We start from the raw sequence: 26,122 nt of genomic DNA, 5'->3' as shown, positions 1-26,122 counted from the left end.
GTTTAAGTTTTCTGTGTATAATTTTTAATATAGTAATGTGGTCAGTTGTGCTCTTTGTGACCCCATTTCAAGTCTTCTTGGCAAAAATACTGGAGTAATTTGCCCTTTCCTTTTCCAGTTACTTTTACAGATGAAAAAACTGGGGCAAAGAGGACAAAATGACTTGTCCTGGGTCACACAACTAGAAAGTGTCTAAAGTCACATTTGAACTCAAGAAGAGAAGTCTTCCTGACTCCAGGCCCAGAACTTTCTCCACTGCACCACCTAGCTACCCCATAGTATAAAATGCATGTTTGTAATGTATAGGCATGAAGAATAGACCTATAATTTCACTGGTACAGGGAAATGCCAAGTGAGAAACGCTGCCTAATCCATAATAGAATAGCACCCTGGCATGTATAGTCTCACGAGAACTTTCTAGCACATTGAGGCTAAATGACTTGCCCAGAGTCACATAGCTAGTGTGTCAGAGGCAGGATTGATAAGATTGATTAAGATAATCCTAGCTTTAAGACCAACTCTTTATCACTGCAAGAAATGCTCCTCAAGCTGTGAACTCATCCAACCTTTCTGGAGAGCAATTTGGAACTATGCCCAAAGGGCAACAAAAAATGAGCATACCCTTTGATCCAGCAATACCACTACTGGGTCTATACCCTGAAGGGATAATGAAAAAGGGTTAAAAACATCACTTGTACAAAAATATTCATAGCAGCCCTGTTTGTGGTGGCAAAGAATTGGAAATCAAGTAAATGTCCTTCAATTGGGGAATGGCTTAGCAAACTGCGGTACATGTATGTCATGGAACACTACTGTTCTATTAGAAACCAGGAGGGACAGGAATTCAGGGAAACCTGGAGGGATTTCCATGAACTGATGCTGAGCGAGATGAGCAGAACCAGAAAAACACTGTACACCCTAACAGCAACATGGGGGTGATGTTCAACCTTGACAGACTTCTTCATTCCATCAGTGCAATAACCAGGGATAATTTTGGGCTGTCTGTATCTGTATCCAGATAAAGAGCTGTGGAGTTTGAACAAAGTTCAAGGACTATTCCCTTTAATTTGGAAAAAAAAAACAACAGATATCTTATGATCTGATCTTGTTATCTCTTATACTTTTTGCTTCTTCCTTAAGGAAGTGATTTCTCTCTCATCACACTCAATTTGGATCAATGCACAACATAGAAACAAAAATAAAGACTGACAGATTGCTTTCTGTGGAGGGGAGGGAAGTAAGATTGGGAGAAAAATTGTAAAATGAAAATAAAATCTTTAAAAAAAAAAGAAATGCTCCTCAGAGATAGTATTAAAGTCAATATAAAGGGTGTAATCCTCTACCCAAAGAGATTTAAATAGTCCTTTTCAATATTAATATTTTTTCACATACTACTCATTAATAATATTGCTTTAAAAGATTTTCATTCACTTACCTGCTCTGAACACTATCACAATATAAGCATATTGAAGGTACATGCATAACATTTTTTAAACTGATTGCAATAATCAATAGAAAGACTGTAGAGAGCACTGTACTAAGACAATGAGAAGCACTGAATGAGTTTAAAAAGGGAAATAGCATAGGTGAGTCAATCAAAAAACATTTATGAAGTACTACTACAAGCCAGTCACTGTGCTAAGTGCTGGAGATAAAATGTTAGTCCTTCATTTTTGAAAATGACCATGACATCAGGGAGGTGATACCTTGACAAGCACATGATGTGGATTTGGGGGGGGGGGGGGGTATCGCTATGCTTAATCACCAGCCTCACTTTCTCCTCCAGAGTCATCTGGGTCCAGTGGCCACACAAGAATCAGGACAATTGGATGTGGTCCTGCATGCAAGGCTAATAGGGTTAAGTGACTTGAACAACGTCACTCAGCTTTTAAGAGTCAAGGCTGGATGTGAACTCCCATTCTCCTGATTCCAGAAACTCACAATCTAATGTTAGTTTATGCATAGTCATTCATCTTAAAAACAATTCTGGCAAAGGTGTATAAAATGGATTAGAGAGTGAACAGGATATAAAGAGATAAATTAGAAAGCTATTTTAATAGTTCAGGTAGGGAGAAGTAAAAGACCCAGCTAAAGTGGATTAGGAAGAATGGAGAAAACAGATGAAAGACATTGTAAGACTTTTATAAAGAACTTTTATGGTTGAAGGATATGAACAAGCAGTTCTCAGATGAAAAAATTAGTTATCTACAGTCATCTCAAAAAATACTCCAAAGGTACCACCACACACCTATCAGATTGGCCAAGATGACAAAAAAAGGAAAATGATTAATACTGTCAAGGATTTGAGATACTGGTGGATTGTGGACTGATACAACTTTTCTGGAGAGTAATTTGGAACTATGATCAAAGGACAATCAGTGCATATACCATTTGATTCAGTTACACCACTGCTAGGTCCAAAAGAGAGCATAAGGGTAAAAAAAACAACTCATATGTACAAAAATTTTTGTGATAGCTTTTGTTGTAATGATAAAGAATTGGAATTGAGGAGATGCCCATCAATTGGGGAATGGATCAAGAAATTGTGGCATATGAAAATGATGGAATACTATTGTTCTATAAAATATCATGAGGCAGAATTCAGAAAGGCCTGGAAAGACTTGAATGAACTAATGCTGAGTAAAGTGAGAAAAACCACTTGTGTGTTAAAAAATACTATCCACATTCAGAGAAAGAACTATAGTGTCTAAATGCACATCAATTTTCAATTTTTTAAAACTTGTGTTTTTTCTCTCAAATTTTTCCCTTTTGATTCTTCTTTCAAAAACAATATGACTAATATGGAAACATGTTTAACATAGCTAGACTTTTATGATCTATATCAATTATTTGCTATCAAAGGGGATGGGGGAGGGGAGGGGGGGAAATATAGAACTCAAAATCCTACAAAAAAGTGAATGCAGAAAATTATCTTTGCTGTAGTTGAAAAAACAGAAATATTTAAAAAATGCAATTAAGAAATAAAATTTTAAAAAAGGATGTGTGAAGCAAAATTCTCCACTCTAAACTCCTAGAAGTAGAAGTAACATTATCATAAAGTTAAGACTGGGTGACTGGGGAGATAGATGGTACCATCAATAAAATTAGGGAAGGGGCGGCTAGGTGGCACAGTGGATAGAGCACCAGTCCTGGAGTCAGGAGTACCTGAGTTCAAATGCGGCCTCAGACATTACCTAGCTGTGTGGCCTTGGGCAAGCCACTTAATCCCATTTGCCTTACAAAAAACAATCTATAAAATCTATAAAAAAATCTATAAAAAATAGAATAAAATTAGGGAAGTCAAAAAAAAAAAGGTTAAGGGTAAGATGAGTTTAGTTTCATACACATTAAGCATGTAAATCAAAGAATCTTATCGAGTGCTGGAAAGGACCTCAGGGAACATTTAATCCAATTCCATCTTACATATGTGGTTCAGGAAATTTAAATAACTTACCTAAGGTCACATAGTTAATAATAATAATAATAATAATAACAACAACAACAATAATAAAGCACAATACATCCTTTGATGTGGGGGAAAAAAAGATGTGATTATTGAGTTACTTTTATGTAAAGATGTGATGAAGACAGAACTGACCATGCCAGAGGGATAAAGGAGGGAAGAGGTTTCAAATCTATCAAATTGAAAGGACCCATGATACAAGCAACAAGGAGGAAGATTCAATTTGGGGGGAAAAAGATGAACTCTGTTTTGTACATGCTGAGTATTAGATGATTACCAGTACTCTTTAGCAAGTGATATGGGACTGGAATTCAAGACAGACTTAAGAATTACCTGCATAAGGATCACTGAATCCATGGAAACTAAGGAAAAATTAAAAATTTTAAAAAAGGGCCCATGACCATGTACTGGACTATACCCAGACACATGGCAAAGAAGATCTGAGGACTTAGAAAGGAAAAATAAGAGAGTAGTGTCATGAAAATTCAAGGAGATATTGTATCTAGGAAAAGGGGGTACCAGATGTCAAACACTACAGAGGTCAAGAAGGATAAAGACCAAAAATCCATAACATAGTTAAACTACAGTGATAATAATTCTAATATTCTAATTATTCTTTATATTACACTTCAGAGAATGTTTTCCAAATTCCAACTTTAAACCTCCAATAATGCCATGGTTCCTGCTAATTGTGATTTTGGATTTTTGCTAGTTTCGCTATCTTTCTCCCTACCTACTTACAACATATCAAATGACCAATATATTTCCCCCCTTTTAAAGCCCAATTAATCACTTTAGATGTTTTAATTCTACTCTATCACTTTTAATCTATACTTTTTATGCATCATATCTAAAACTCAACTCTCAACCTGACCTGCCTTTAAGTACAGAGCACTTTGCAAACCTTAATGTGTCACATAAATGTCATTTAGCTGCATCATTCTTGTTTGAACTCCCAATGGGGTAGCTATCTCCACAAGAAAAGCTATCATTATCTTGACTTTGAAATCTCATTTTTTTCCAATAGCCTTCATCTAACCTCTAAACTGTAAGATTGCAAAGTGCAAGGTTCCCCCCCCCAAAAAATTACTATTTTTTTCCTTTCTACCCCAAATAAATAATGCTCCTGTTTGCTATCTTCAAACTCAGTTCAGTCTCCATGCTAACTATATTACCACCAGAAGTCATCCAACACACAAATGTGTCCAATTACCAATCCATACCTAATTTTCAAATGGGAAGATCAAGAAATAGTGGCATAATCACATTATACCAAATGTGTAATAGCATACTAACTTTCTAGTTCTAAATTATCTGGCAAATAAACACTTCCTGAATCTATCAGCAACCTCCTCCTGGCTCAACTAGATTCTTCTCTCTCACATTCTCCAGTTCAACAAGTAATTTGAGAAAACATGAAGAATGGCATGAATTATTGCTAAAATATTGACATATAGCAAAACTGCCCCTTCCTTTATCCTCTAATTTCTACATTTTTAACTCTTGCTAGCTTTTACTTCAGTCATGCTGTTGATACATTTTAAATACACAGAAATGATAAAAAAAAATTCTTATCTTTTATTTTTTTCTTTCACAACCAAATTCTTTTACCAACACAGGACATGGAAAACATATATGTGTATATAGTAGCCAAGTGTGAGAACAAAAATATTAATAGAATTAGAACAAAAAATGCTACATACTAGTGAAATTATCCAAAACTAAATCTAACAGTTCTACAAAATAGAAATTTTCTCTTGCTCACTCTCACTCTTCATATATGTTTATATATATAGATATACACATGTATGTAAATGTGTACATTTAAGGAGACTTTGTCTGTTTAAAGAACTTTTCCTCATCTACTCCCTCCAAATTCAAAACTATATTCTATTTAACTCTTCTATCACCTTTGACAATGATAGTCATTTTTTCCTTTTAAAGTCCAAGAACAATAATTGTCCCGCCATCAAAAAAAAAACATACTACTACAGGTAAAGCATTTTTTAATAATAGTTGCAAAGAAGTTGGCTTATATATTGGGAGAATGCCTAAGTGTTTCTGGTTAGTAGAAGCAAGGGAAGATCTACAGAAATTCCAAATGATGGACAGATGATGAAAGGAACAATATTGATGGAGAAGTTGTCTATTTAGAAGATAATGGGGGTGGCTGGGTGGCGCAGTGGATAGAGTACCAGCCCTGGAGTCAGGAGTACCTGAGTTCAAATCTGGCCTCAGACACTTAATAATTACCTAGCCGTGTGGCCTTGGGCAAGTCACTTAACCCCACTGTCCTGCAAAAACTAAAAAGAAGATAATGATTGGGGGGGGGTGGCACCAAGAAGGGAGGGATAAGATAAATAGATAAAATGAAGCCCACTCACTTGGACTTCAGCTACTCTCTTCAATCTTTCCCATTATTCTTATTATATTGGCATATTGATGTTATTGTCATGCTTCCCATTCAAAGTCCTTGTACAATGGTAAGGAAACCAGAAAGACCAAGCTGGCCAAAGGACACTAAAGGAATCCTTCCTTTAAATTAAGGGGTTAAAAGAAGAAAGCCAGGGAGATTCTCTAGAGTTTATAGCATATACAAGAATTTGGGGAGGGTGTATGTAATGTTCCTAAAAGGAAAAATTATGCAGAACTAAATGGGGGATGACGGAGGGGGTAGTATTTATATTCCTAATGAAACAGAAAAGTTTTCCAGAAGAGTCAGGAGGGGTGAATCTAAATGGAAAAGGAGAAAGGAAGATTAGTATGCTGTCATTACAAATTTAAAAGTTATGTCTGATACTGGTCAGGAAAATTCACATGGTCCATGAAACTAGCTAATAAGGATATGTAATCTTTCCCCAGTTCCTTAGGGAAATAAGGCATACTTCTCACAATCTGATTCAGTATATACTACATGTAGCTAAAGGCTCTGTGCTAAACACTGAGGACAATGTCCAAAGAGTCATCCAGGGACTGTCCATAGGAAGAGCCACAATTCAATCTTTGGCCTCTTAAAGCCTTTCACAATCTGGACACAGCTCATTTTCCAAATCTCAAACTATATTCCTCCCCTTCTCATGATGCAGTTTGGCCAAACTGGCTTCCTATCACGCACATAGCCTTCCCTCCTCACTATGCCTCACAGAATTCCTTTCTTCCCTTCCCTTTTACAAAAAGTTTTTCCTAATCCCCCCCAACTGCTAGTTCCCTCCCCTCCCCCGTCATCATATATTTAACAACTTTGCCTTTACACTACATACTACTATAGTCACCCAAAAAGAATCTAATAGAACCTCTGACACAAGGGCTGGTTTTCATTTTTTTCTATTTGTATCTCCAAAACCTATGACAGTGCCTGGCAGTTACTTGTTTTATTAATAAAGACCTCGAGGGGCAGCTAGGTGGCAGTGCATAGAGCACCAGCCCTGGAATCAGGAGGACCTGAGTTCAAATTTGACCCTAAATACTTAATAATTACCTAGCTGTGTGATCTTGGGCAAGTCCCCTTGCCCCATTGCCTTAAAAAAATTTTTTTAAATCCTTCAAAATAACAGCCTTGAATGATCAAATTATTCCTTGCCATCAATTAGTTTACATTTTATAATGGCAGACATGCATATATTCAAACCATGAAATAAAAACAAAATGGGGGGGGGGGGGTAGGAGGGCTGGCCCCTGTCAAGAGGAAGAGGAAAAGTCTCATGCACAATGGAGTAGATGAGCTGAGCTTTCAATCTGAGGATTCTACCTGGCAAAAAAAAAGGGATAAATACACCCCAGACATGAGAACAGGCCAAAAAAAACCTCGATTTACTCATCATCTTACTGCAAAACCAGAACTACAGTGAGAGCAGTCCCTAAATTGTTTCTACAAACATAATGCATGGCAAAAGCCAGCAGCACATGGATCTCTTTAAGCTCTTCCACTTCCCCTATGTTATTCTCTCTGTGTTCTTTTCTAAAAAAGTCTTCACTATCACCATGAAGTAGCTAATTGGTCTATAATCTAATTTCCTTTAACTTTCTCCACCAGCCAAAGCAATATTTGATAATGGTCCAGTGATCTGGGATATAGCTGAACAATCTCAGATAGGTTCAGAGAAGTGCTTGCCTTCCTAGGAGTGTTACAAGAGTTGCCATTCCTTTTTCTCCTACTCTGGGAAGTGAGGAATTATTTTTGATTCTTAATTCACCACAGCTGACCTGTTCTGAGTTAAGGAAGAGTCATGTACCAAAGATCTCTAAAGTGAATTTCTATAGCCTATTTCTCACTGGCTCTCTCCTCCTAAAAGCTCACTGAAAATACGGATAACAACTGTATCTGCCAAGAAGGCTACTGGCAGCAATCCCAAGGAGACCCACCTCTGGTACCTACCTTGTATATTCTGGAAGCTTTAATCTGTCAAATATATCCAGTTATAAGAAATAGAATTCATCCCAAGTCATTTAGATAACATCAGAGTTATTCTATGGACAGTCAATTGCCTCTCCAACAAGAGGTCTTAAAGGCCTGAGTTTCTGTTTCCATTTGTACTGTGAAAAGTAGGAAAACACAGTATTTTACCCATCTTCACAATCCTACATAATTTTTCCTGGAATTCTCTTGATTTGTATCTTTTCCCCAAAAATTCCACACTTCTTTTCCTCAAGGAGATGTTAATGTACAGAAGGTACTTGAAAATCAAGACTTGGGTTGAAGTCCCTACTTTACCTCTCAATAGTTTAGCAGGGTGACCATGGACAGATTATCTATTTCCTTCTCTGTAAGACAGGGCTGATACCCATCCCAGTTTGATCTGAAGCTAAAAAATTAAACTTGAAAAAAAGTTTTAAAAATGTTCAAGTGCCTTCCATACCTTCATTACCAACTCTAACCATGCATTCTACTTATTTCTGATTTGGCTTCCTGAATGTAATCATTCTCAAACACTCCAACACTAAAAGATTAGGAAGAGAACTAGTCCATTTGTAGTTTTCAAGTTTCAAATTTGCTGTCAAAGAAACCTAACTCCTTTCACTCTTAACTTGTATCTGAGGGCAGAATACTTGTTATGTGAAAGGTACTTTTAGCAGATGGATATAAACTTCTGCAACTGAAAGCAAAAAAGCATATCTATAGGAGTATGACATATTACCCTCCAAAAAAACAGGTAAAGTATCACTAGAACTTTGCCTGAGCATGTTGCATGGAATGTCCACTTATTCATTTTATCATTAGGCACAAAAAACAGATTTAACTTTGACATATTTCCCATTTTAATCATCTCAAATGCAAATTAATTTAGAAATAGCCAAAAAAGATTCCATAAACATTCGAAATCATCAGCAACTATAATGAGTGGTTTTCTTTGGGGAAAAAGTTGAATTTAAGTTATTCATGAAAGGAAGGCTTATTCTCAGCACTTTTAATAATTTTACTGAATTGTAAAGAATAGGATCATTAAATTACCATGAATTTGCCAAATACTGATTTTCTCATATGCCCATAAATTTATGTGTAAGCATTTCATACCAGCAAAACAGTGGCATGACAAATGAAAGCCCAAATAGTTTTACTCCATAAATGAAATTTAAAAAATTAAAAAATTAAACAAACCTGTCTTGATGAAGTTCAGTCTATTTGTAGTCTATAAACATAGAGATTTTTTTCTTATTCTATATCTCCACCTTCCCCTCAACCAATATAAAGAAAAAACATCTAGTAGAGGGCACAACGGTTAGATCAAATCTACAAAAATGTAAAGAGCTATCTCGGCAAATTTTCCACAGCTGTGAACTGAGATGCATTTCACCTGTAAAGAATTAAATTATAAAGTATCTTTATTATCAAAGGCAAAAACCTGCAGTGAAAACTATTAGAAATTATTTTTGATATTTTGTTTGTAAATTTTCCAACAAAATGTAATTATGAGAAGCCGAGTATAGCTTCAGTTTTAGCATTTTTCTCATACTACTTTGACTATTCATTTAGCTTCTCTTTCTCTAATAGCTGTGACCACCCCCTTAAATCTCAAATCTAGGTTCGTCTAATATTCTATATATTTTTCATGCATAAATTGAGGAATTTGGATTAGATAACCTCTAGGGTCTTTTACTACTTCAAACCTATGATCCTTTGATTTTTCAACCTTGATCTCTTCTTACCCTTTCTCCAAGATTAAATCCCATCTTTGTTAATTAATGGCCACCTCATATGTCCTAAATGGGATCCATTAATTCATTCTACTTTCAGCAAAGCCACTGACTTCTTCATTCTCCAGATTTCAATTCCCAGAATCATCTTTGATCCCTCTCAACTTTATCCTCCCTTATTTAAAAGCCATAACTCCTGCCCAGCTAAATGAAAACCTTTTTATTTACTCAGTTTCATCATTTATTCTCTATACTCAAAAACATAACCAATTTCCAAACCTTGTTCCTTGTCAAGTCTCTGGTCTCTTATTCTGATTTATCCTAGAAATAGCAGCAAGAATGATCTCCTTCAAGGCTCATTTTGATCATGAATGTCCCAATCTCAAATCTCCTCTATAGATCCCTACTGCTCCCCTTTCTCCTTCTTAATCCTTCCCAATCCCATGATTTATAGGGCTTTATCATCCTTAGTGCTCACTCTATTTTTTCCACCAAGATTTTTCTTATTTTATATTTTACTTTCCCCCTTTTTAAAATATGTCACATCTAATTTCTCACAGTAGGTAAATCTACTTGTTCTATTTTAGGATTTACTTGAACATTTCCATCTTCTAGTAAACTTTATGTCTTAGTATCTTCTCCAAACAAATTCTTTCCCAAATCTTATCTATTCCCTCTAAATTCAGTGCAATCTCATAAAGAACATTCAGATTAGTTTAAAAAAAGGAGCTAATGTCACCCCAAAAACTTCAATGAATGTCAATCTTTTCATAATTACTCGTTTCAAATATTTTGTATAAATCTCATATAAAAAGTGTAACTATAATGCAATGAGACTAGATATAAAATAGCTTATGATGTTTGTCCTTCATTCTGGAAGATCATGACATCAGAGGAGGTGATGCCATGACAAGCATATGAATTGGATGGGGGGGGCGGGGTGTGTGTGACACGCCAATGCTAAGTCACCAGCCTCACTTTTTCCTCCAGTCATCTCTCTGGGTTTAGTGGCCAGACATGAATCCTGATTCACATCAAGCTAACCAAAGATGAACCTGGAGGCAAGACAATCAGGATTAAGTGACTAGCCCAAGGTCACACAGCTAGTGTCCTGACTCCAATACTCTATCCACTGCACCACCTAGTACCCCTTACATTTTTTGTAGATGGATAGATATATAGATATAGATCTAAAATAGCTTATAATGAAATGTTGCCCTTCAAGTAAACACAGTGAAAGATGCTTCCACTGATGCTTGTTCACTGTAACAGAACTTTTGCCATTTCCAAAGCCAGTATCAGAACATCAAATCCAATTTTTGACATGTACTGTTTGGGTGACCCTGTCATTTAACTTTCCAGGATTCAAGACAATTCTCCAAGAATATTAATTTGCAAAAGATGACAACCTGCATTGATGCAAGTTTTCCTCACCTGGGAGTTTCCAATACCAATGAAATCACAGGTGTAGTTCCTATCTTATGCTTTGGGGAATAATTAGTTAATATGCCTCACAAGAAAATTATTATTTTATAAACACACTTTAGACCCAAAAAAAATTACTGTATGTCATCACTGATTTTATTAAGATTTAGTTCTGAAAAACTTTTGTTTATTACCAAAAACCAAATTATCTTTATAGAAATATTTGTTACCCTTGAAGATAATCTCAGAGATGGCAAAGACTCAGACCATAATCTTTACAAAGGTTACAATATCATTTGGCACAATGGCATCATCATGAAAAGAGATATATATATATAACAAAAATTTGGATCTTGCAGTATCTATTTATATTCCTTGTGTGTAAAGATTTAAATATTGCCATCGAAGAATTTAAGACTTGAAACTAAAAAAATTTAACCATTTACTAAGGGATGGAATCATTCTTTTTGATAAGTACTTTGCCAAGTTGCTGTTATTGGAAGCCTGTCCCTAATCACGTGACTAGGAAGTTGAGGTCAGCTTCCTATTCAAATGAACTAAAGAGTAAAATAGGTAGATGGTTATCCACCTTCCTTTCATTTCATATTTTCAATCAATTCTAGAGTAAACTGTTGCTTATCAAAAACCTCAAAATAAATTACAAGGTCTACAGAAGGTTTATGTTTTTGTTATTATTTATGCCCTTGTTTGTCATTAGAGTTCATATACAAAGATTCTAAATTCTTTTCTGGATGAAGTTTATTTCTCAGATACCTAAAATTGCCTGAACTATAAGAAAGATTTTCTTTGAAAGTCTCCCTATCTTGCTTGAACTAGGAAGGTTCCTCTCTCTTTGGATAGACATTCTATTGGTTTTATCACTGCTGCGGTTCAGAATTCCCAACTCAAGAGATACATCCACCTGACCTCAGCTTCTACCACAGGCATCCTGGCAAGTCAGCATTTTAAAATTTAAACAACTATTAAGTAAGTTTTTAAATGTACAAACCTCTTTTAGTTTAACACTTTAAAGAAACTAAACAAATAATACTGACCTTCCCTTTTAAAGTCAATCAACTGTTAGCTTCAAATCCAAATGTTTACTTCTGAACTTTTTTGTGTGCCTTAAAAAACATCCTATTCCTTCTTTGTAAAGAAGTCAATTAAACTTGTTTTCAATGTGCTTGGCTTACTGAGCATGACATATACTAGTGTTAAAAGTTTTGAGAGTACTGAACTACAAGTTCTTCATCAAGTTGCTTTACTAACCCTAGGATTCTGGGGAAAAGTGCTTTCAAATGAGTTATTAATTGTTGAAATCAACCAATTCTGTAATTTCTCAGTTATATATCCTTAACCTATGAATTCACAAAATGATCAAAAAATGAAACTCTATAACTTCTCCAAAAAAAATATTTTAGGCATCCACATAAAAACTTTTGAGTGAAGTTTTGTCACAGGTAGGAGTAGTTAAACTATGTTCTTAAAATCATCAAATAAAAATTGCCTGTGAAAGAAAAGTAATGTCTTTCAATTTGAATCATTTTCATCCAAGTTCACATCTTACCTTCACTCCAACTGCAACATCAGTGACAATGCTGTAAAGGAAAATTTAAAGTTTTTAACAGTTTGATAGTCTTTCATGAATTAACATCATTTTAAACTTTCTACGCCGAATTTACAATTCACACGAGTTTCAAAATTTTATTCCACAGGCAACAATGCGGTGAGAGTAAATGGGGAGGGACAGTTATTTCCCAAATAATTATAAATCTAGTCTATTAGATAAGAGATCACTTTTAAAAAAGTAGCCAGAAGGGACATCAAAGAAAAGACTGAATGATGTTTTCTAAAGTATCTATCTGGTTCTACTTTATTTTTTTTTGTCGGTTTGTTTGTTTTTTGGCAAGGCAATGGCTGGGTGATTATGAAGTGTCTGAGGTCACTGCCCCTGGATCTACTTAAGAAAAAAAGTAGCCAGAAGTTTTACTTAAGGACTCAGACGAGGGCAAAACAAATCATACACCTAATGCTATTAAAACACAACTTTTGGTTGATGAAGAAAGCCAACAGCTTTCCCAAATTAAAATGTAGCAGGGCCGGAGGAGCGCGGGGCGATCGTCTCCGGGCCTCAGTTGCTGCATTTGTAGCCCAGGCCGGCTCCGGCTGCGGCCTCACGTCCCTCCCGGGCTCTAAAGGTAATGCCTTTCGTCTCATTACGGAGGAACTCAAAAAATAACTGCGAGGGCCCGATCCCAGCAAACTTTTTCTTTAGGAAATTCCTTTGCCGCCCCCCCCCCCCCCAGAGGTGGGCGCCCGGGTTCCCAGGCCTTTCGCCGACCCCGCGGGGAAGGCGGGCCCCGGGGCCCAGGGCCGGCGGCCCAGGCCGGGGTCCGCGCGGGCACCAGGAGCGGGGCGCCGGCACCCGGGCTCGGGGGCTCCGCTCCGCGCCCCGCAGGCCCAGGCCGCGCCCCCACGAAAGCCCGGCCTCGGGCGGCCTCCCCCAGCCCCCGCCCCGGCGGCCCCGCCGAAAACAAAGGCGGCCGGCGCCTGCCCTCCCCTCCCCCTCCGCGGCCCGCGCAGGGTGGGCCCGGCCATGGCGGGCCGCGCCCCCGCCCCCACCGCGGCCCGGGCCCGGCCCTCCCGCCCGGCCCCGGCCCCGGCCCGGCCCGGCCTGGCCCGGCGCCCCCCGGCGCGCCCCGCGGAGGGGGAGGGGAGGGGGGGGTGTGCCGTGAGGCGGGGGGCGGCCAACGGCAGCCGGGGGGGGAGGGGCCCCGGACCCCGCGGGCCCCCCGGGCCCCCGCCGCCGGGGCCGCGCCGGCCGGCCTACGTACCCGTCCATTGCCGAACCGGACAAAGCTCCGCTGAGCAGGACCGAGCGGCGCAGCCGGCGACACACACCAGCAGCGAGAAAATGGCGGCCGCGGCCCGGCGGAAATTGCCGAAGGTGCCGGAGCGCACGGGCCGGCGAGAGGCGGCGGCGGAAAGAGCCGAGCGGAGCGCGGCGGGCCGGCGGCGGGGCGGGGGCGGGGGCGCGGCGGCTCCGCGGCCGGGGTGGGGGGTGGGGAGTGGGCGCCGCGCGCCGGGCCGGGCACACGCGGGGCGCCCCGCCGCCGGGCACGCCAGTCGGGCGGGAAGCCTTAGTGCGGGCCCGTGGGGCAGGGGGAAAGCGAGGCCCAGGCCAGCCCCCAGGCCAGCCCCCAGGCGCCCTCCTTTCTTTTCTTTGAAACAAGAGCTTTCCCGCTTTGTCTTTGCGGAGTAACGGGGTGAAGTGACTTGGCCAAGGTCACGCAGCTGGCGTTGGGATTTGAATTCGGGGCCTCCTGACTCCGCCGCCCCTCTCACCCGCTCTGGAAGCCCCCAAACCTTGCAAAATGCAGCCCATTTTACCACGGAGTCGAGAAACACGTATTAAAGACCTGCTATGGCCTGAGATCTAGCTTACACCTGCCTTCTCCCCAAAACTCCCATTCCCTGCTCTCCTCGACCCTCATCCGCAGCAAAGCCTTGCAGATACTCAAAGACAGCTATGCAGCCCCCCAAAATCCCCTCTGCCCCGGGCTGAACAGCCCTAGTTCCTCCTCTCCTTCCAGGGCACCGTCTCCAGCCTCCTCATTATACTAGTCATCCTCTGGAACACAGCCAGCTTGTCATGTCATTTCATTGTGCTTCCTAAATTGTGGCACACAGAACCCAACACAATACTCCAGATGTGGGCTGAACACAGCAAAATACAGCACGCTTGTCCCCTCCCATTCTCCTGACAGGACGACCTCTCCGAGAGCAGCCCGGGGATCACATTAGCTGTTTTGGCTCCTATGTCTCACTGTCGACTCATTGAGCTCGCTGTCCTCTTAAAGGGAAAAAAAAAACCCATGGATTTACCCTCCATACTGCACAGTGGTAGGAAGGTCACTGCCTAGCTTCCCTCTGCATTGCTACATCCATTCCCTTCTGGAGCATTCCAATCAATCAATAAGCCCATTAACCCATTATTCAGATCTACAACATAGTAAGATGTAATTTCCAGAACTTGGTGGCTCAGGACAACCCAGAACAAGACTAATGTGTTTTATAACATCATCTTAGCTGAGAACAAGGATGGAAGGGTCCAGGCTTTTCTGACCCCGGCAGATAAACAGTATATACCTGAAACCTTTATAACCACTATCATCCAGAATGCTCTTAAGTAAAAGGACATTTATACAGTACATGAGTCTGTTCAGGTCAACTATTTTCTAGATAGTGTGCTCAAGACATGGTGTATAATTACAAAGATGAAAACAAAATTATTCTTTACCTTAAACTACTTAACATTTTTCTTGAGGGGAAAAGAATTCAAATAAATAATAAAATAAATATAAAGTATTTAAAGGGTGTGAAAAGGTACTAACAACCAGAGGAGAAGAAAGGGGGTGTCAGGAAAGACCTCTTTTACAGTATGGCACTTGATCTACTCCTTTGAAGGGAGATAGGCATGTCAAAAGATAAAGAAGAGTAAAAGGATTCCAGTCTAAGGGGATGATGATAATGGTCAAAAGAGCTAAAAAGTATGGTACATAAACCCTCAGAAGAGGACAGAAATGATCACCCAAGACTCATCAGTTGTTTTAAAATTACATCCTGTATTTCTTCTAAACACCAACCTTACATTATGAACTATTGAGGAAACTTAACAAATGATCAAAGGTTTTAAAAAAACTTTTGAACATCAATACTTAGCAACCCTTAAGGTTCAACTCAAAAAAAAAAAACCCAACTCTGAAACCTCTGGTTAACCCAGTCAGAAGCTACTTCTCCAATACATGCACTGCCATTTTTAAACAAATAAAAGTTGTTTCACAAAGGTCTGTTGATTTAAATTGAACTATTAATCAAATAACATCTATCTAACCACTTGGCAGTTAATTATGCTGTTATTTTTTGTTATTTTGGGTTTTTAATTTTAATAACTAGATTGTGGGTTCTTGGTGGGCAGAGGCCATGCCTCATGTTTGGCTCCCCCATTGCTTCTTAATAAGTATGGATTAATTTAATTGATTGAATCTTAATTTTATCCTCTATTCACTCTTGAAAGGACAACCCCATTTCTATATACAAATACTTCTATAATCAGTATGATGTTAAGTCAATAATAAAGGAAAGGAGCATTTTTTTTAAAAGCACAGGACAGGCATTGTGCTAACCATTTTACAAATATAATTTCACTTGATCCTTGTAACAACCCCTAGGGGAAGAAGTATGATGGTGCTATTATTCCCATTTTACAGTTGAATAAAGCTAGGCAGACCAGGGTTAAGAAACTTACCTGGGATCACACAGTTGCCTGAATCCACACTTGAACTCAGGTCTTCCTGATTCCAGATCCAAAGCTCACTGTGCCACCTCCTTGCCTAATAAGTATTTATTAAGTAATGCTGGAATCTATGCTATCCTGGTATGACAAAGAGAGGCAAAAGACAGTCCTTGGTCTCAAGAGCCATGTGCACCTAAAACAGAGACAATCTAAGAGGTAAGATGCTAGCAATAAAGGGGATCAAAAAAGGCTTCTTGCAGAAGTGAGGTTTTAGCCGGGGCTGAAAGAAGCCAGCGGATGGAGATGAGGAGGGGGAGAATTTCAAACTTGGAAGACATCCAGGGAAAATTCCACAAGATTGGAGATGGAAGGCCATGTTTGAGAAATATAAGGAGACCTGCATTATATAGTATATAGAAGGAAGCATGATGTAAGAAGACTAGAAAGTTTAAAAGGGGCTAGTTGTTAAGGAATTCAAATCCAAACAGTAGTAACAGAGCCATTGAAATTTCCAAAATAGGGTAGATGACATGGTCATACATGGTATGTAGGGTCTTTTTACCAAGCAGAAAAACAAGTGAGCAATAAAAATAAGAGGAGAAAAATATGAGATCGTATATACATATATATATATTCACTAAAGGAAACATGATATATAACATAACCATCAGAGCTCTGACATTTGCTTGTTGAATAACCTGGGACAAGTTGCTCAAGATTCAGTTTCCTTGTTTATAAAAATGGAGTAATAGAATTCAAAATTGCTACCTTACAGGGTCATGAAGAATGGTGTGCTAAAAAGAGCACTGGGTTTGGAAAGGATACTGGCATCAAAGAACTTGGACTAGATCCAAATAATATTAGCCTTTTAAGGTTTACCAAAGCTGTACAATGTTAACTCATTCATTAGTCTCCAAGGTCCCTTCCAACTCTGAATCTATTATCTTATGATCTTAAAACTCTAATATAAATGAGAGGCTTAATGAATTGTCAGGAAGACCTGGGTTCAAATTCCACCTCAGACACTCTTACCAGTTATATGGGGATGAACTAATAGTTTGCCCTCTCTCAGGTTGTTTCTTCATCTTTACTTGGCATAATAATTTCTGTACTACCTACCTCCTGGAATTGTTAGGATGAAATCACATCAGATATTTGAAGAATTTTGCAAACTTTAAAGCACTTTATGGAATCAAAACTATTATTGCAGCTATTTAGATACACATATTCTGATACTGTCACTTAGAACAATTGGAGCAACACATGTTCAGCAAATAGTTCAAAAAGTTTCATGAAGTAGTCATTGTTTCCTTCCAGCTCAAAAGGTCTTTGATAAGAGTCAGAGATAAGTCAAATATTATAATCTCAGCATTATACAGTAATCCATCTGTGACCATGAGATCATGTGTGAATGGTTTCCTAACCAAGCAACGTGATCATCAGTAGTTTTGAAGGTCAATGCACTATACCTTTCAGCCTCATGTTCTTTTTCAGATACAGGATTTGTTCTTTCCTTCTGAAAAAAGTAAACTCTTTGACCTTTTGGAGAGATTTACACTTATGTGGGAAATGATTAAATCTAAATTCCAGTGAGTGTCAAGTTAAAATGGGGTCAAATATTTATACTACCAAAAATAGGAAATGGGATCTTGTTGATAATGTTCTGCCTTAAAAGTCAGAAGGTTATAATCTTATTCATGGCTCCTCCTCTATTAGCTTCAATGGAACTAGAGGCAATTTCGAATGGTATATAGAATGCTGACTTTGGAACCTGGAAAACTTGGGTTCAAATCTCACCTAGAGATGATTATTAGCTATTTGACTCTTGGCAAATCTCTCTGTCCCTCAGTGCATCTCTAAAATATACCCTTCCAGCTAGGTAAAGAGGGAATGATAAAAGCACTCAAATAAAAATACTTAGTGGGTGAATCCTTTTAAAGCTATCGTATAATAAATTTTAAATTTTAATTAAATATGTGCATCAATTATTGCCATTTAAGAAGGATGAGCTTTAAACAGTTGTTTTTCAGCCTCTTCATTTGATATATATGTAAACATATTCAAATATGTATCTAACATATTATGTGTATATACTTATATATGAACATATATATTTGTTCTTTTTCAAATAATGCTCAGTGTGTGATGTAAACTTTAGAGATGCCAAAACTACTTAAAATTCATGAAAACCCAGTGACCCAGAGTTATGAGGGACCAATAAATTTATTTACTTTTCTTCAAACTGGCTGAGTTCTAGGAATTAACAACTTGGGAGGGGTTAGGGAAAAATTTTTAAAGGGTAAATCAAGCAAGGGGGTAAACTCAGAGAGATTAGGAAGAGCATGGGGAAGGATACCTAATGTGCAAGTGCAGTTTGAGGAATCACATCAGAAATAATCAAAGATAGTTTGCTCATTATTTGTATAATATTTTGTTATCTCAACATTGTGTACCTCCAGGGGCCAGATGATTCAGATCCCTGTCTAGGGCATGATAACTTTGACTTAATGTACAGGAAACGGGGTCCATAATATGAGGAAGCTTTTGATCAGATAAAGAGTATGTGAAAATTATCTATATGAGCTCAAGGAGAAGCACAAAACAAGTTTTCCAGAGATGTAACAAAAAAAAATAACATTACACAAGATGGGTTTTATAGGGAGAAAGACAACATGGAAAAATACAAGTTTAATGAACTATTTACTGTTTGCTCAGCATTTCCACAGCATCATTTTGATTAGAAATGCCTCCAAGATAGGTTACTCAAATTACACTAAGATCTTGTCATTCCTTCCCAGTACATTGTAGTTATACCTGGGTCAGTCCTATTTTATAGGGTAGGTTAGGCTTTTTGATATAGAAGAGGGGCCAGATATTTTATAAGAACGGATAAATTCTTACTTGGAATCATCTAATTAATTTCCCAAAGTTTCTATGACTTTGAAGTCCCAGTCAGGAAGATGCCAATTAGCTAGGGAGTTAGAATTTTCCAATAAGGAAGATTCAGGATATTGATAGTTCCAGAGAAATAGCAGGGTAAAGGTACCAGGTAAGTGAAAATAATTATTTCTAGAGCAAAGAAGATTAAATGCAAGAATGGGTAGCACCCCCTTTCTCTCACAAATAAGATGTTTCAGTATACTACAGTCTAACCCATGATCTAGAGTCATAATTTATTCATTAAAAATCCAGTGACTTTTTATCACCTCCAGGATCAATCATAAAATCTTTTTTTGTTTGATGTTGAAATTCCTTCAAAAGTTAGAACTTTACCCACCTTTCCAGTCTCCTTGTACCTTATATCCCACAATATACTCTTTGATCCATTGACTAATTTCCTTGTCTAACTTGGGCATTTTTACTGCTTGTGCCCCCTTCCTGGAAAATTCTCCCTCCTAATCTTTCTTTCCTGGATTCCCTGGTTTCCTTCAAGTAAGTTCCAGTTCAAAATTCTAAAAAATCTTCTATAGCAGAAATATCAAACTCAAAGATGGGGAAATAAGGGTCAAGTAAAGCTTCCAAGTACTGCAGAACCAGATTAAAATGTAATTGGGAAATATTTAGCAATAAAAATACAACACAGTAAATGTTAATTTGAAGTTTTCCAAGTCAATATGCTGCCTGCAAGGATCCATTTGTGTGGGGGGGATTGTAATCCCTGATCTATAGGAAGTCTTTCCTGATTCCCCATAATTCTAGTACCTTTCTTTCAATGATTATTTCTAATTTATTTTGTATACAACTTATTTACATATAGTAGTTTGCATGTTATCAGGACCAGCAGACTTTGAGTTACTATATCTTTAGTATGTAAACAAAACATTTCAGATTCCAACACCAGTTGCTTTGTTATTCCTCAGCACTGCTATTTGTTTATTTGATCTACAATAGCTTAAACAACCATTCAGAGCTTGAAAGCAGAAAAGTCTTTTATGAGGTCAAAATAAGCACCCACCAGGTCATCTACTTCTCACTATGCTATTATAATTGCACAGTGCACAGATTGGCTTCTCTTTTGGAGAAAATGAACTTAGAATCATAGCATTTAGAGTTAGAGATTTCCTAGTACAATGCTTTCATTTAAAAATGGGAAACTGAGGAAGTGATTTGCCCATGGTCATAGTAGCAGTAGAATCTATGTCTTTTATCTCAAAGATTCAACCCTCTTTCCACTAAAATGTATTGGAAATAATCTTTAACTGATGTGATTTCATTGATGTGGGTACTGTCTCTAGTGAAATTCCCAATTTTTGCCCACCATAAACTTACCATGTGGGTTCCACCCATCAGTTTAAGGACCTTCCTCAAGTCACTATGTGAAGAAACTTGGAGCATGAAATCTGTCTGTTGGTTATAACCATTCTTGCTACATAACTGATTAGGATTCTTAGATGATCACAAATTTCCCTGAAGATATTCTCCATACTTCTTTTGCATAATTCCTCATTTGCACTTTGTTGCAATTTGTTCTTGGTTCACTAGTCTACTTTTCCTTCAGTGAATAATACTCAACTTTAGTTTTTCAGAGACCAGAGCAATCTTTACCAAGAAAACAAGTGTAATTAGAGATATTAAAATGAAATTAAGGGGCAGCTAGGTGGTGTAGTGGATAAAGCACCAGCCTTGGAGTCAGGAGTACCTGGGTTCAAATTCGGTTTCAGACACTAAATACTTACCTAGCTGCGTGGCCTTGGGCAAGCCACTTAACCCCATTTTCCTTGCAAAAAAAAAAAAAACCTAAAAAAAAATGAAATTAAGCAAGTTTCCAAATTAACCTAGGTAGTTATAATAGAGAATTACAATGATCCCAATCTAGACAGCAGGATTAAAACACTCTGATAAAATACAAGAAGATAAATAAAAATGAGGTATTGAGATAGGACAAATAATTACTACTTATTCCAAGTTTGTTCCTTTTGTTTCAGCCTAAAAGGGGGGTGGGGGTGGAATTTAACACTGATTCTGAGTAATAAAAAGCAGCTGAGGAAAGAAATAGTGAACAAACTTCTTGGAATAGCAAGCAAAACACAGTTTAATTTACTCTTCAGGCAGGAGAGGGAAAAGCAGTACCAGTCATTTCTTAAACAACTAAACAACAACAAACTATAAAAAATGTTTGGATTCAATAGAGTAAATTTGTAATCTTAAGATCTCTTATCTAATAAGGTAGCACACCCAAGCATATGTTAACATCTAAAATTCCCTGATGAATGCAACTTCAGGCAACTTTAGAACAATATATACAAAATGCTGAAATTGAGTTGGGAAGATGGGTTGCAATCCTCCCCTTCAGATATTAATAGCTGTGTGACCATGGGCAAGTTACATGGTTTCTTTGAGCTTGATTCCTTATCTGTAAAATGGAGTTGGGCTAGATAGATAACCTTGTAGGTCCTTTCCAGTTATAAACCTATGATCCTATGATAGTTTCCTTAAATATTGTGCTTGGTCACTGAGTGGAGAATGAAGATAATTAAAAAGATGAATCTATTTATTAGTGATGACCCAGGGTAGAACTGCCTTCTGGCTTTTTCTATTAAATAGGATTATCCTGTGTTGTTAGAGAAGGCAAAAAGAGAAAGATAAGGAAAAGAAGGAAGTGACTTCCAGTTGATAACCCTTCTCTGAAACAATGAAACCGATCCAACACTTTTTCTCATTTTCCCCTTTTAACATGTTTGGGAAAGTGTTCTTCAGTTGTGGCAGACTCTTTGTGATCCCATTTAAGGTTTTCTTGGAAAAGATGCTGGAGTGGAGTGCCATCTCCTTCTCTGGCTCATTTTACATGAAAGAAAACTGAGGGAGCGGCTAGGTGGCGTAGTGGACAAAGCACAGGCCTTGGAGTCAGGAGTACCTGGGTTCAAATCCGGTCTCAGACACTTAATAATTACCTAGCCATGTGGCCTTGGGCAAGCCACTTAACCCCATTTCCCTTGCAAAAAAAAAAAACCAAACAAAAAAAAGAAAACTGAGGCAAAGTTAAATGACTAGCCCAGAGTCACACAGTTACTAAGAATCTGAGACCAGATATGAACTCAAGATCAGTCTTCCTAGCACCAGGTCCACACTCTATTGCCCTAATAAGGGATGTAAAGTGGCAAAAACCCAGGAGCAGTAAGAAGTAGTTGCAGTAATTGTAGATGTTTTCCCTTCAACCTCCAATCAGTTGATCTATTTAACTTGCTAGGAACATTTAGTCATAGACACAGATTTGGAACTAGAAGAGACCTCAGAGGCTATCAAAACTAACAGATGAAGAGAATGAAACTCAGCCATTAAGTGACTTGTCCAGAATCACACGACTGGTAAGTGCTTGTCTGAAGTGGAATTGAGTTCTTCCTGGCTCTTAAGTGAACACTTTATTCAATTCACTATACCAGAGATTTTAAACTAAAATAGAAATGGGGGGGGCACTAAACTAAATGTAAGGATGCCTAAGGGTTCATATATTACTTAAATTACTTTTATCTATGCTTTTTTGTGTATTTTGTTAACTATTTTATATATTATATAACAATTGCATTCTCTTTTTGATTTGTTTCTATGTATTATACAATATGCATTATATTTGTTAGATAACATTTTTTAAAAATATGTAAAACTATGTTGGGGGGGCTAGGTGTCACACCTGATACTGGGTTTGGGATTAGAAAGAAGCCTCTTTTGGGGTTCAAATCCGGCATCAGACACTTACTAACTATATGTCCCTGGGCAAGTCACTTAATCCTGTTTGTCTCAGTTTCCTTATCTGTAAAATGAGCTGGAGAAGGAAATGTGAAAACCACTCCAGTCCCTTTGCCAAGAAAATTCAAAATGGGGTCATGAAGAGTCAGACAACTAATGGACAGCAACAACAACAAAACATTAAAAATGTAAAGTTACATTTTAATCTGGTTTGATTGCACTTGGGAGTCGTGTGTTTGACACTCTGCCTTGCCTCTAACTTTTCACTAATATTTGGTCTCTTTGTTGACAAACGGGGAGTGAGATAAGGGAATGAGGAGACTTGCACTGACACAAAGCATCAGGTCTCTACAATCCAGGAAACTCCCATATAATTCTCCATAGATGTCTGTACTGCAAGCAGTCAGGGTATCTCTCCTAAGAGAAGGTTGCAGAGAATGTGAATGGCATCTTTGTTTTCTTAGGATGAAGCCATGTTTGTCGACCCCAAGTCAACCAAACAACTTGTGACTTCAAGCAGGGAGAACAAACAACCTAATTTTGGGTGCTGACTGAGATAAATCTGTGTTACAGAGTCAAAGCTCTATCTTTGACAGCTCCTCTTGATCCATTTCCTCTTAGGTAGGGTGTACAGATTCAGAACTTCTCATTCTACCTGGTTGAACCTGGGTAGTCATTAAAGAATGAGGGAGAACACAAAGCTGAAATTTCACTGGCTTCTTTCAGAGCTTCATATCGCAGGTGCAAGGCAGGTATTGATTAGAGACCAAATAAGAGACCAGGCTGGTGATGGTCAGAGAAGGGAGAGGGGGAGGGGGCAAGGAAAGAAACAAGAAAAAAAGAAGAAAACAGGAAAGGAGAGAAAAAAAAGAAGAGTAGGAGTGTGAACCCTAAAATTGTAAGAACCTTAAAACATAGGGTTAAAACAAGCATAGCAGAAAAATATAGATTAAACAAGGTTTTATTCTCTAAGATTTACCAAATAAAATCTATATAAGGAGACCATGTCATGCTGGTCACAGAGAAACTAGGAAAGGGAAGCTAGGTGTTGTAGTGGTGAGAGTGCCAACCTTGGAGTCAGGAGGACCTGATATCAAATTTGATCTTAGACACTTAATAATTACCTAGCATGTGACCTTGAGCAAGTCACTTGACCCCATTGCCTTGTAAAAACTTTCCCCTCCCTCAAAGAAAACAGGAAAATTAACAGATTCTTATCCCATATGAGAAATGGGAAAATTCCTTAATGGCCTATGCCTAGTAATTTGCACATCTCTAACCAAAAATGATATACAAAGATTATCATTTTTGAATCTCTTCCTAACTTCTTCTCTTGCCTCTTCTTGGGAGGATGGTCTCATTCTGAGCATTATTATCCTAGAACACCAAGGAAGGGGCTTTGGTGGGGGGAAGGGCTTAATTTCTAACTATTGAGGCAAAGTTACCTAATTTGAAGCCTAGTGTTTTAAGGAATTTAATCTTCTATCACAATATAGTTATGAGAAAGCATTATTGCTTTCACAGGAGAAAAGGAGAGACAGAGAAACAGACAGGCAGAAAGAAGAGTCAGAGACAGACAAGAGATAGAGACAGAAAGAATTGTAGTATTATTAGAAAATCAGTTTTACAAGAAAGGGATTTTCTATATTATGGAGGGCAGTGGTGAAGGACAGTTAGTGAGATCAGTGTGAAGATGATTTCAACGTGTATATATGGAGAGTGAGGAGAGGAGTGAGTCAGTGAGCCATAGGGCAAAACTGTCATCACATCCCTAGTCTGAGAGAGACTGCATACTTAGGGAAGATGAGGACATCCCCAAAACACAGCAATTGAACCAGCTGTGATGAGACTTTAAGGTCAGGTTTGTCATGGACATATCTGAATCATGAATTTCTAAGCTCCTCCTAGTTCTATTTTTGGAAGAGATTGCCCTGGGGTCACCTAAGGCAGAAAATGCATGACAGTGAATGACTGTAATGTGCTGGTAGAAGAGTAATTGGAAGAGATGAAGACATCTTTGATTTTTCTTCTATTAAATATTCTCCAAAGGTTAGATGTCTTCTTGATGATTGAGAAGAAGGAAAAGAACTGAATTCTTATGTTCATTTCTGTTCAGTCTCTAAACATGGACTAAGAATATGGTGCTAGTGATTCTGTGGTTTTGGGGTTCTTAAATATTTTGTCTGATAAGATCCAGGTTTGAGAACAGCTTTAGATATTCTCACTTTTATCTTGAGAATGGTTCTCAGTTTTTTTTAATCTATAAAATGAGAGACTAGATGGTCTCTGAGGTTTCTTTCAGCTCTTCATCTATGATCCTATCATTTTATAATCTAAGACTAGAAATGTGTCAGAAATGTATGTGTCTACAGTATGTGTAGGTGTAGGTGTGTGTGTGTGTATGGGGGACACTTCCAGTTTCATAGATTTTCATCACAATTTATACATTTTAAATCATGTTTTACATAGCAGTTATGTTTACCAATTGCATTGAACTTGGATTTGGAATATTTGCTTTCAAGTCATGATCCAATGTACCTGTATGACCTTGTTCAAATCCCTTAACCTCACTGGGCTAAAGTTTCCTGAGAATTGAGTAGATTGGACTAGATGACCTCTAACTTCTGTTCTAACTTTAGATCTCTGGTCCAATGAACAAAGTTAAACATAAATCTAATTAAAATTTTTTTAATTGCTTCAGGGAGTGGGGTATAGAAACATTGATCAATATGTACACTAAATCATCTTAATTTGTTAACAATTTGTGATACCTTGGGGGAGTACTCAACTCAACTATCATAGCCCCTTGAGCCCTTAGTAAAACATTCCATAAGTTACTATGATGGGAGGGGGTCAGAAGCATAGTGCCTTCCTTGATCACAGAAGTCACTTCATCATAAATGTCTGGTGAACTGAGTTGAATTGAATTGAATTACCTGATACCCAGCCCTTTGACTATGAGCTTTTCTAAAAGGCTACTCCTTGGATGGCAGACGTAAAATAAATCCATTGCTTTTCCAGTTGGGAAGGCTCATGAGAACTTGTGCTTTGATGGTCTAGCTTATGAGGAGATTTTCTTTTTTGAAAAAAAAATTATTTTTTCCAGTTATATGTAAAGAGAA

General features: G+C 38.1%; 1 protein-coding gene across 7 annotated transcripts in view; it reads right to left on the bottom strand.

Annotated features, from left to right (window-relative positions):
- Window positions 1-13,968, bottom strand: part of PTBP2 (polypyrimidine tract binding protein 2) — a 119,357-nt gene extending 105,389 nt beyond the window's left edge. For 4 of the 7 annotated variants that reach the window (XM_074188235.1, XM_074188230.1, XM_074188231.1 and 1 more), the window contains exons 1-2: window positions 13,855-13,967; window positions 12,588-12,618 (exon numbers count right to left, since the gene is read on the bottom strand). In XM_074188235.1, coding sequence (XP_074044336.1) covers window positions 12,588-12,618; window positions 13,855-13,862 — 39 coding nt within the window. In that variant the 5' untranslated portion in view covers window positions 13,863-13,967. Of the gene's footprint in view, window positions 1-12,587; window positions 12,619-13,854 lie in introns of all 7 variants that reach the window. The other 3 variants (XM_074188233.1, XM_074188234.1, XM_074188229.1) reach the window with 1 other exon arrangement.
- Window positions 13,969-26,122: the final 12,154 nt, after the last annotated feature.

Source organism: Macrotis lagotis, chromosome 5 (genome assembly GCF_037893015.1).
Source record: "Macrotis lagotis isolate mMagLag1 chromosome 5, bilby.v1.9.chrom.fasta, whole genome shotgun sequence".
Lineage (NCBI taxonomy): Eukaryota > Metazoa > Chordata > Mammalia > Peramelemorphia > Peramelidae > Macrotis > Macrotis lagotis.
The sequence above is the reverse complement of the archived record's forward strand: the minus strand, read 5'-3'. Positions and strand labels throughout refer to the sequence as shown.